The following is a 12,309-nucleotide window of genomic DNA, read 5'->3' as shown; positions in this document are numbered from 1 at the left end:
GTCCATCCCAACTATGCTACTATCAAACCAATGTGCTAGCTACTGTACATCCCAGCTATGCTACTATCAAACCAATGTGCTAGCTACTGTCCATCCCAACTATGCTACTATCAAACCAATGTGCTAGCTACTGTCCATCCCAACTATGCTACTATCAAACCAATGTGCTAGCTACTCTACATCCCAACTATGCTATCAAACCTACGTGCTAGCTACTGTACATCCCAACTATGCTACTATCAAACCAATGTGCTAGCTACTGTACATCCCAACTATGCTACTATCAAACCAATGTGCTAGCTACTGTCCATCCCAACTATGCTACTATCAAACCAATGTGCTAGCTACTGTCCATCCCAACTATGCTACTATCAAACCAATGTGCTAGCTACTGTACATCCCAAATATGCTACTATCAAACCAATGTACTAGCTACTGTACCTCCCAGCTATGCTACTATCAAACCAATGTGCTAGCTACTGTCCATCCCAACTATGCTACTATCAAACCAATGTGCTAGCTACTGTACATCCCAACTATGCTACTATCAAACCAATGTGCTAGCTACTGTCCATCCCAACTATGCTACTATCAAACCAACGTGCTAGCTACTGTAAATCCCAACTATGCTATCAAACCTATGTGCTAGCTACTGTACATCCCAACGATGCTACTATCAAACCAATGTGCTAGCTACTGTCCATCCCAACTATGCTACTATCAAACCAATGTGCTAGCACATTGGACATACATGGACATACTGTCCATCCCAACTATGCTACTATCAAACCAATGTGCTAGCTACTGTACATCCCAACTATGCTATCAAACCTATGTGCTAGCTACTGTACATCCCAACTATGCTACTATCAAACCAATGTGCTAGCTACTGTCCATCCCAACTATGCTACTATCAAACCAATGTGCTAGCTACTGTCCATCCCAACTATGCTACTATCAAACCAATGTGCTAGCTACTCTACATCCCAACTATGCTATCAAACCTATGTGCTAGCTACTGTACATCCCAACTATGCTACTATCAAACCAATGTGCTAGCTACTGTCCATCCCAACTATGCTACTATCAAACCAATGTGCTAGCTACTGTCCATCCCAACTATGCTACTATCAAACCAATGTGCTAGCTACTGTACATCCCAAATATGCTACTATCAAACCAATGTACTAGCTACTGTACCTCCCAGCTATGCTACTATCAAACCAATGTGCTAGCTACTGTCCATCCCAACTATGCTACTATCAAACCAATGTGCTAGCTACTGTACATCCCAACTATGCTACTATCAAACCAATGTGCTAGCTACTGTCCATCCCAACTATGCTACTATCAAACCAATGTGCTAGCTACTTTCCATCCCAACTATGCTACTATCAAACCAATGTACTAGCTACTGTCCATCCCAACTATGCTACTATCAAACCAATGTACTAGCTACTGTCCATCCCAACTATGCTACTATCAAACCAATGTGCTAGCTACTGTACATCCCAAATCTACTATCAAACCAATGTGCTAGCTACTGTACATCCCAAATATGCTACTATCAAATCAATATGCTAGCTACTGTCCATCCCAACTATGCTACTATCAAACCAATGTACTAGCTACTGTCCATCCCAACTATGCTACTATCAAACCAATGTGCTAGCTACTGTACATCCCAAATCTACTATCAAACCAATGTGCTAGCTACTGTACATCCCAAATATGCTACTATCAAATCAATATGCTAGCTACTGTACATCCCAACTATGCTACTATCAAACCAATGTGCTAGCTACTGTCCATCCCAACTATGCTACTATCAAACCAATGTGCTAGCTACTGTCCATCCCAACTATGCTACCATCAAACCAATGTACTAGCTACTGTACATCCCAGCTATGCTACTATCAAACCAATGTGCTAGCTACTGTCCATCCCAACTATGCTACTATCAAACCAATGTGCTAGCTACTGTCCATCCCAACTATGCTACTATCAAACCAATGTGCTAGCTACTGTCCATCCCAACTATGCTACTATCAAACCAATGTGCTAGCTACTGTCCGTCCCAACTATGCTACTATCAAACCAATGTGCTAGCTACTGTCCATCCCAACTATGCTACTATCAAACCAATGTACTAGCTACTGTACATCCCAGCTATGCTACTATCAAACCAATGTACTAGCTACTGTCCATCCCAACTATGCTACTATCAAACCAATGTACTAGCTACTGTCCATCCCAACTATGCTACTATCAAACCAATGTGCTAGCTACTGTACATCCCAAATCTACTATCAAACCAATGTGCTAGCTACTGTACATCCCAAATATGCTACTATCAAATCAATATGCTAGCTACTGTACATCCCAACTATGCTACTATCAAACCAATGTGCTAGCTACTGTCCATCCCAACTATGCTACTATCAAACCAATGTGCTAGCTACTGTCCATCCCAACTATGCTACTATCAAACCAATGTACTAGCTACTGTACATCCCAGCTATGCTACTATCAAACCAATGTGCTAGCTACTGTCCATCCCAACTATGCTACTATCAAACCAATGTGCTAGCTACTGTCCATCCCAACTATGCTACTATCAAACCAATGTGCTAGCTACTGTCCATCCCAACTATGCTACTATCAAACCAATGTGCTAGCTACTGTCCATCCCAACTATGCTACTATGGAAGCAGTGGCTAGAACAAACACAACTAATAGCCCAAAAAAAGTAGACGGACGACCAAGTAACAATAACCTTGTTAGGTTTATTGTGGTTCAAATGGTGATACGGTAGGAGACGGGTAACGAGACAACATTAAACAAAGAAAACATAAGGACAAGCTCTCCTCGGGACAAGCTAGGGGAGGGGCGGTACAGGTGCCAAAATAAAGTACCTAAACCCGTTCCTATTCTAATCCCTTGAACACTACCCTAACCACTTACTTACCTAGATGTACAAATCAACAATCGTCCTCACTATCTATCCCTAAACTATCCCTCCTAGACTAAGCCCACTAAAATACAAAAGGTAGCACCTGACCAAAGAAGCTTACCTGGTGTATTTAGACATCGAGTTACCTACGTGTGTAAAGTAAACCCATGGGCCGCTAGCCTACCTCCCTAACCCTCCCCTGGAACTAACTATGGGGGGGAACCGGAGCAACAGGACAGACATAAACCCATAACAAAAGAAATGGGGCTACAAAACAGAACGTAAGGTAAATAATCGAAGTCTAGAAGTAATAAAAAGAATAGACAGCCTACCTAACAAAAATCATGCAGAACACCCTGATTGGACAACAGTAAAGTGACACGATGATATGATTGGCTGACAGGACGAGACGATTAGCTGGCGGCACGTGGAACAGGGATGATTGCCAGCACAGCTAACGATGACGGACAGGACAGACGACCAATGGGGGACAGGAGCGCCTAGAACGCAGGGAGAGCAAGAAAGAGGGAACAAAAACACGAAACGGTCAAACATATTGTGACGGTCCGTGTTGCCGTCGTCTCAAGAACCGTAAACACTGCGACACCGCGGCGTTGACATCTGCACAGATCTGGAAAATCGTTTAGGTTTGTGGGAATAAACCGAAACGATATCAGTTCGTTTTCTGCACAATCGTTACACCCGTACATTTATTTAAACGTTATGAATACGTAATAATAACCCATAAACATGGTCTCACTGCAGTCTCACAGCCTGAACAACATAACATTTTTGTTTCGACCACGTTGTCCTCACGTAACCTTTCCAACAGTTTCTTTGTAGGTAAAACATATATTTTTTGCATGAACGTCATTGCAGGGGAACAAAAGAAAGACACTTTTTTTATTTGGGTAGAAACAAAGAGAACTCTGGCGAAAATCTAATGGTAAAGTCGAGCAAGACCACTTTATTGAGGTTATAAAGTGAGAGATGAGACCTCCTCTCTCCTCGCTGCCTGCAGCATGTCAGTGGACGAGGTGACCCTGGAACTTCTGCAGGAGGCGTGGGAGACGGTGAGGACCAGTCCACTGGGAGTCCTCAACACTCCCCTGATACCCTGGAGCCAGACCACCCTGCCACTGCCTGTCCCCTGCAACATCCACATTAAGCTGGAGAACCTGCAGAGAACCGGTCAGTCTGCGGAACCCATTGGTTAAACTCACTTCTCAGTATAAATACCGCTCACCCGCTGGCGCCTTTTCGCTGGCGTAGCTGGTTAAAGTGGTGTTTATCAGAATCAGAACTTGTTTTATTGCCATGCAGATTTTCAACATACTAGGAATTTGCTTTCGGTCGTGGTGCATAACATGGAGACAACATTGGACAGGGTGCAGGGACGAGACAGGACAGTGCAAAGAGCAGTGGAGTGGTGGTCACGTCACGTGTTTGTAAACAACAGTGAGGATAGAAGCAATACTGACGAGCGATGCAAGGACACTGTTACATCTGCACCAGGATATTGATTATTAAATAACTATCAGCTAATTGATTAGGCCTAGGCTACTTATTCCATCTGCATGCACAGTGATATGATCATTGTACTTTTGTCAATTCCTTGCTTACCAGCATTAGCAGTTAGATGGATAGGTTTGAAACTTCAGAAGGAGGAGAGAATATTCTTAAGCTATTTTGTTTGTTTATTGACAGGTTCGTTTAAGATCAGAGGAGTGGCCAATCAGTTCGCCCGGAGACCAAAGGGCGGCCATTTTGTCACCATGTCTGCAGGGAACTATGGGAAGTCGTTTGCTTATGCCTCCAAGCACTACGGCTCCAAGGGAAAGGTGGTGATGCCGGACACTGCCCCGCTCTCCAGATCTACACTCATACAGGTCAGAGGTCAGAGTATGGGACAGTAGTGACTCATACAGGTCAGAGGTCAGAGTATGGGACAGTAGTGACTCATACAGGTCAGTCAAAGTAGCATAAAAGATTATCTTGTGTCTAACATCTATCATGTAATAATAAGATAATAATCACACCACCTCCAACTATCACCGCTAAGCCATAATCGAGAGTTGGTAAAACAGCGCCACGCCACCACTCTCTTCAATATCTCTTCCGCCGATATCTCTCTCACTCACTCTCCCTGTCTCTCTCTCACTCTCCCTGTCTCTCTCTCACTCTCTCTGTCTCTCCTTACCTCTCTCTCTCTCTCTCTCTCTCTCCCATCTAGAGGTGGACATGAACACTGATGAGTGTGTGTGTTTCCTGCAGAGTTTGGGGTCAGATGTGGAGCGCGTGCCCACGTCCTGTCTGATGACAGTGGTGAACCGCTGTGTCCTGGAGGAGAACATGGCCTTCCTGCACTCCTACGATGACCTGGACCTGATCGCAGGACATGCGAGGTACAGGACCTGTCAACACTACACACACACACATTGACTGGGTGTGTGTCTCTGTCTGGCAGCTTGTTTGGTGACCTTATCTTTTGTGTGTGTGAGTGATTGCCTGCCTGCCTCTGTGTGTACGTGTGTGTGTTTCTGTGTGTGTGTGTGTGTGTTTGTGTAGTCTAGGTTTCGAGGTGCTGGAGGTGGTGGGGGAGCCTGACGTGGTGGTGGTGTGTTGTGGCGGAGGGGGGCTGCTGGCCGGCGTGGCCGCCGCCATCAAGCTGTCTGGCCGCCACGACACCAGGATCTACGGAGTGGAACCAGAGGGAGGTACAGACTGACCACCAGCCCCGCCCTCTCACCACACGGCTCCATCTCAGAGTCACTCGTAGCTTCCACCCTCACTTCCTGCTCACACTGGGTTTAAACTTGCACTGAAACGGACGTTTGAGATAATCTAACTTCCGTAGTTTGATGTATTTCCAACGCAAACAAGCTATGAGGGTGGGACATATGTTTAGAGGAACTTGATTGGAACATTGACAAGTGGACGGGTTTTAAGAACTTTCAGAACAGATTCGATAGAAGGATAGCGTTGATTGACGGGTGGATGTTGTGAGATTTTTGGCCTAAAATCTAAGGTACCTGCTGTCGTCATTGCACGTGACCTACCGTTTTCCAGGAAGTAAGAAATTATATACTTTGATATAAGATTACAACAAAAGTAGAATTTTGTTGGCATACATCGTTGAATAGGTGAACACTATGACTAATTATGTGAACCAAAATGGGACAGAATGCTTTTTTCATTTCAGTGCGACTTTAAACTTGGTTCCTGTGACCTACAAACACACATGACCCCCTCTCATAAACACCACTACCAGCTACGCCACCGCTAAGCTAGCAACTCGATGGCGTGGGTGGGTGGTATTTTATACTGAGGAGTGAGTTTAACCAATTCAACTCGGGTTGAATACAGTAAGTAACACTTAAAGTTGCAATGTTTGCTAGTGTTTTCTAAGCGGCAGTAACAAGCGACCCCGTTCGTCCAAATTCCAAATGCGTTGTGATGACCGGCCAATGGGCTCGATGTTTGGCGCTGGAGCTTGAACGCACTGGCGTTCGCCGCACCTCTTCCTCTAATGAGTATCTTCGACACAGAAACCAGAACTTCAATCTGAAGAGAGTGGCTGATCACTTCATCTTATCTGTTATGGTTTCACTGATGTCAGACAAGGTTTTTCATGTCTGTGTTGTTCCTTGTAAGTGGTAGCTACTGAGACACTGCTGTTCAGAATGGGTACTAGGTGCCGGCCATGATAGGTTGGGGGTTAAGCATGTCCTCTGAGCTCTGCCTGTGTTCTCCAGCCTGCACCATGCACCAGAGCTTCATTGAGAAGAAGCCAGTTGGCATGGAAACCAAGAGCATCGCCTCAGGACTGGCTCCGCCCTTCGCAGGTGCACATCTCCTTCTAATCACTGAAACGAACCTGGTGTGTGTTTCTTTACTGACCACCTACTTCCCATTAAATCAGTTGATTCTATAACCTTCACAAACAAAATCACATCTATAAAAAGATTTTTTAAAAGGTGGTGACACTTCACTTACTCGCCATATTTTTTTCAGATAAGGCCTTCTGGCAAAAGGCCTCATGAGAATATCTGTTGATTATACCCAGTGTGAGCTGTCATATACAATGACTAAACACAAGGTGTGTTTGATTATCTCAGAAATTGCTTTTCGCTGTTCCACTGGTTCCAGTGTACAGGGTAAACCAAATCAAGCACTCCCAATTGACAGTATTTGATAGTGTTATCCACGCATGTGACTCAGATGTGTTTGATATATCCCTACAGGCACCTTGCCCTATGAGCTGTGCCAGCGCTACGTGGAAGATATCGTCCTGGTGAGCGATGAGGAGATCAAGGCCGCCGTCTCCGCCCTCTACCGGGCAGGGCTAGTGGTGGAGCCGTCCGGGTCCGCCGCCTTCGCCGCCATCGCCAACCAGCGGATACCCGACCTCACCGGGAAGAACGTGGTGGCTATACTCAGCGGTGGAAACATCGGGAAGGACGAGCTGAGCAGCTTCCCTGACTGAGGCAACGCCCGCCCTGCTGTGGTAGCAGGTCAGAGTTAGCGCCCCCACGTGGTCGATCAAAGCATTGAGAAGAGCCTGCTAATGAAAAATGTCACGGTGTATGAAATCAGATAGTTGTGTAGGACTCACTCGGAATGTAACGATATTATGTTATTGCTATATTGTATATGCTATATTATATCAAACACTAACAATCAATGGATAATAATCATATGGAAAGGAAATATTTTTCTATCATGCACATTTTTCACGTCAATAAAACACATTTTAACCAATGACTTTTGTTGTAATCAGTGTTCGGTTAGGCTACATATCACTGAAGAAAGCAACACAGAGGTGTTGAAATGTGGACCTGATTCTCCACAGTGACGTGCCTTGTTCTAAGGCCTCTCTGTTGTTAGGCATTTCGACCAAAAAGAAATGAGATCGGGAACCCAAAAGTTGATTCCGAACTGGCACCACAAAATAGTAGGTTTTTCAGTGCGAACCGTGACGACATCGTGGGTGTGGTCTGTTACAAATGGAACGCGGCATTCCACAGCAAGCAGGGACTTCTGTAAACACGAACGAACACAAGATCAGATAATAAACAAACTAAAGAAATTGAAGAAAGATTATAGAGACGAAAAGAAAGACCTAGTGTGAAAGGTATTTTTGATTAAGTGCTATTATAGTTGTTTAATACAAGGCCTGTCTATTTAGGCCTAGTTATGCTTCAATACTGAATGTCAGCAGTTTGTACTTTTCCAGAACACATAGTACGCATGAAAAGTTGTTATTATCTGTGTTCCAGTAGCAGATAAGTTGACTGCCAAGGACACACAACCTCACAATGAAAAGCCTGTTAAAGTTGCAGAAAATGTAACTTAACAGAGAACACCTTAATCACATCGGCTGAATGGAAAACGAAAGTAGTAAGCTCATAGGACAAGCACTAGATAAAAGTTTCAACCAATCAGGTACTAACACATGTAGTCACGCGCCAATGTATTGTGTGGAATAGTATATACAGAACGCCCCGACATTCGGTCGGCGCGCTTGCCCAGATACCCCTTGTGTCTCTGTGTAACCGTCCCTTTGCTGCAATTGTAAGGTAATAAAGTATGTTTCTTTTGCTCTACTCTGTTATATTTCGTGTCCTCATTTGACAAGGTTGTGTGATTGTGTTGGTCCTTGGGAGGAGAACCCTGTGGTAGGCTACTGGTGAATTCAATCTGAAGTGTTATAATAGTATTTTGTGAGTGTCCAAATGTCATAGGTCAACCGAGTCCAGCCACCACACTAGGAAAAAGTGGAGCAGGACGAAGTAATATTACACAATTTTATGATGTCCTCGATGGCGTGATGGGTCCAAGACCAGCCAACCACACCAGTGGTGCCCTTAATTCGGCCACAGCGGCATCGTCTATATACCATCGTTGACTCCATGGAACCATCCACGCCTGAATCTGACGGTAGGTTGACTGCATTCATATTATAATTTAGGTAGATAACAGTTTGTTTTGTTTCGTCGCGTTGGTCAAATTCGACGATGTGCTTTGCTTCATAATAAGGGTGGTAATCGACCACTTCGGCCATGTGTAAATGCGCGCTGGGAAGGCTCCCAAGTGTGAATGATCTCATTCTCTATCTCTATGCTAAGCGCCAACTATCTAAATCGCCAGGCATCGAACTAGCTTTACATAAATTATACTTTACATTCCCTATTTACATTCCCTAAAATGAATAGTGTGGTGATGACCAACTATAATTATGATGAAGTAGACTACGCAAGGCACTTTGGTGACGCACCACCTAAACAACTTTACGCATGCATCTCCAAGCTGATATTCGCCTCAAATGTGATGTGCAGGTAACCTTAATGTGATTCTTTATTTTTTAGAATTGTCCAATGTCAGTGAAGACACGCACATTCATACTGAGCCCTCTACCAGCAGGCTAAGACCAAACAGGCCAACCAGAGCTGAGGATGGAGAAATCCCAGAACAGGAGGAGCAACCAAGTACACGAGAGAGTACGGCCCAATCCCAAACCAGCCCCTACCCACTCCCACTCCGCCACCGAGTGTCCCTCCAAATGAAGTGTCACTCGCAGCTGTGGAGGGCACTCTCGATAGGCTGGGTGCATTAAGTAGCGCTATAGAACTTCCGGGTGCGTCGCTTGGCATAAGAGTTTCCGGTCTGATTTGTTGGATGTGGTGAATGGTGATAGCCTATACCAAGCCCCCAGGATCAGCTTGGCGCATTGAAGCCACCATGGGCTTTCAGGCCAAGCCCGGTATTGCAGGGCATGCGGCCCAAGAACCCTTATTTCCCATGTTAGTGGATGATGATAGATAGGGCTAGAAAAGGAAAACAAAATTTTTCTGGGTATCATTCAGCATCAGAGACCAATCTTATCAATATAAACTTTTAGTTTTAGGGGTTTTGGGGTTTTTGAAGCCACCAATACCTGTATTGAGCCATTTAAACATGTGCTGTGCACGAGCCTCGGGGACGCGCTGGTCGCGCGTTCGTGAGTCCTGCGAGCTCGGGAAAGCACGTGACCATAGGAAGACCCGCCCTACTCTGCCTCTGATTGGATAGGAAGTCATGTAATGACGTCGGTTAACGTTTGCTATGCTTTAGCAATGAAGCTTATGATCATGCTAATGTTAGATATGAACGTATGTCTATGATGCAAATGATCATGACATGTGGTTACTTTAGGACATCGTTGGAAAAGATCTAGAGGGTAAGTGGGTCAATGTTGAATAACTTAGCTAACATTACCTAATGTTACATTTCTTTATATTAACATCAACTATATTGATAGGCTAGCTATGCTAACGGTAGCTAATGCTAACGGCTTAGGGTTAACAGGTCTCAGATGTATTTCAATTTTAACAATGTTGAGCATGATCAATGTGACATTGTTCATACATTGATTACAGTCTGTAATCTTGTCTGGCATTATTTAGCTATAGTGGGCTGATGCTTGCTGCTGCTACTATAGCATTTGCCACATTATACATCAAATTAATCAAGCATAGTGTTATTACCTGAAGGCATTATTACCATTGCAAGTAAGCATGCCATGTATATGCCATGCCTGGAAATCAAGCCAGGCCTTTAAACCAAGCCAGGCCTTTTATAGTTGTGTTTTGTGTTTTTCTGTTTGCTTAAGTGTCTAATATTGAAGGTACAAAACCTTTAAAAAAGAAAAGAAAAAAGAAGCCCCTTCCTTCCCATAAAATTCCTGCGATTGTAACAGGTGTATTGATTCCACCACACTTGCCCACACTGGGTTCAAACCCGGGTCCTCTGACTTAGGAACGCACCCACCTTTCTAGAACACTGCCACCAGCTATCCCAATGAAAAGCTAGCGAATCAATTGTGCACATGGGCAGTACTAATACTGAGGACAGAGTTTAAACCAGTTCAACCAGATATTCACTGAGCCTGATGGGCACCTGCCAGCTAAAAAACCTAGTACTGTCACCCTCGACTTCTGCTGCGCCTGTATCCAGCCATAGGGGCTGATTATTTATAATGATGTTGGTGAAGTTTAAAACCTTATTTACACATAGTGTTTGCTGTTTTAAAAGATAAATGCAGTGATATGAGGCGCCACCTATTGGTGAGGACAAAATCATTTTTTGACTGACTAGATGAGATAATGAATTCCTGATGTGCATAATGATGTCACTAAATCCCACTGTGATTGCTTTTTCAGTCAGTGAACAGGAAGCAGAGCAACCCCTCTGTGTTCGATCACCTGATAGAAGAACCTCCTAGGTGAGACCACACTACAGTACGTTGCTCCAGTAAACATATGAAGACCCAGACGTATTTAAGCTGTCTTGTCTAATTTGAGCTGTCTTGTGAAGTCCCTGTTTTTCACATACTCCCCCCAACCCCCCCCCCCACCTACAGATGTGTAGTGCTCTGATCTACAGTCCCCCAAGTACAGGCAAGACCCCAGTGGCGCGGGTGCAGACTAACGAGTGTAGGCAGGGAAACACAAAGGTGTCTATAAGGAAAGGAGCTGACTGCCTTAGCAAGTGGGTTGGTGAATCAGAACACATAATCAGCTCTGCCTTCTCTTTGACCAGGTTAGCCAATGGGGCAACTGTGGCGGTTGGGGGAGGGGGGTATAATTATTGGACAGGACACCTGACCATCATCCTCAGTGTTGACTGAGAGCTTGTGATGGCTGTTTGTTGGTCTCTCCCCAGGTCAACCTAATGAGACCCTCCTTCATCTTCTTCAACAAGATAGACCGGCTGTCCCCAGTATGCTCCAGCAGACAGGACCAGATACACAGGTGAGGCCTGTCTGTCACGGAGCCACCGCCTCGCTCCGCCTCTGGTGTAACTCGGTTCTTTAGCTTGGCTGCGTACTTGATTGATGTTGCACATGGGCGATTGGAACTAAACTAACCTTGCGTTGCATTTGTCTCTCTCTCTCTGGCTCTATCGTGTCCACTCTGCTGGCGCTGATGGATGGGTTGGACAGTCAAGGGGAGCCAGTGGTCCAGTTCCTGTTCATGCTTGGTTGTTGCCTACTCACCTTCCCATCTCCTGCATCACCTGCCACCTGTCTCCACTCTGCCCAGCTGCACCTCATCCCTCATTACTCTTAGCATTAATACCAGTCAATTTCCCTTGGTTCTCTGTAAGATCATCCAGTCATCTACCAAGTCTGCTCAGCTCTTCTGTCTGCCATATTTTGAAGTTGTTTATTGAAATTGAGTTAAAGTAGTTTGTATGGGTCAAGCATCCTCCAGTTTGTATGACTCAAGATCTGTTTACTGCCATGTATATGGTTCACACATACTAGAAATTTGACTAGGGTTAAGGCATACACTGGTGACATGTTTTTAATTGTT

The 12,309-nt window shown here is 44.7% G+C and overlaps 1 protein-coding gene across 2 annotated transcripts; it reads left to right on the top strand.

The window, feature by feature from the left end:
- Positions 1-3,494: 3,494 nt before the first annotated feature.
- Positions 3,495-7,892, top strand: LOC311316654 (L-threonine ammonia-lyase-like). 2 transcript variants are annotated; one of them, XM_084447570.1, is made up of 7 exons: positions 3,495-3,600; positions 3,975-4,144; positions 4,661-4,842; positions 5,228-5,358; positions 5,522-5,670; positions 6,709-6,798; positions 7,198-7,892. In XM_084447570.1, exons 2-7 carry the CDS (start codon positions 3,976-3,978, stop codon positions 7,437-7,439), a joined length of 963 nt encoding a protein of 320 aa, XP_084303696.1. In that variant the 5' UTR covers positions 3,495-3,600; position 3,975; the 3' UTR covers positions 7,440-7,892. The 2 variants fall into 2 exon arrangements, with proteins under 2 accessions (XP_084303696.1, XP_084303697.1); XM_084447571.1 differs by having other exon boundaries at positions 6,709-6,833; positions 7,198-7,387.
- The last annotated feature ends 4,417 nt before the right edge of the window (positions 7,893-12,309 follow it).

The sequence above is a fragment of the Borostomias antarcticus genome, assembly GCF_949987555.1.
Source record: "Borostomias antarcticus genome assembly, chromosome: 13".
Lineage (NCBI taxonomy): Eukaryota > Metazoa > Chordata > Actinopteri > Stomiiformes > Stomiidae > Borostomias > Borostomias antarcticus.
Note: the sequence above shows the minus strand (reverse complement) of the source record. Positions and strands in the feature narration are given on the sequence as shown.

What these genes read in the sequence shown, in the direction of transcription:
- LOC311316654 (XM_084447570.1), top strand. Translation starts at nt 3,976, where the DNA reads ATGTCAGTGGACGAGGTGACCCTGGAACTTCTGCAGGAGGCGTGGGAG. An exon ending in CCAGATCTACACTCATACAG is followed by an intron (nt 4,843 to 5,227) that starts GTCAGAGGTCAG and finishes TGTTTCCTGCAG; the next exon opens with AGTTTGGGGTCAGATGTGGA. An exon ending in CGGAGTGGAACCAGAGGGAG is followed by an intron (nt 5,671 to 6,708) that starts GTACAGACTGAC and finishes TGTGTTCTCCAG; the next exon opens with CCTGCACCATGCACCAGAGC.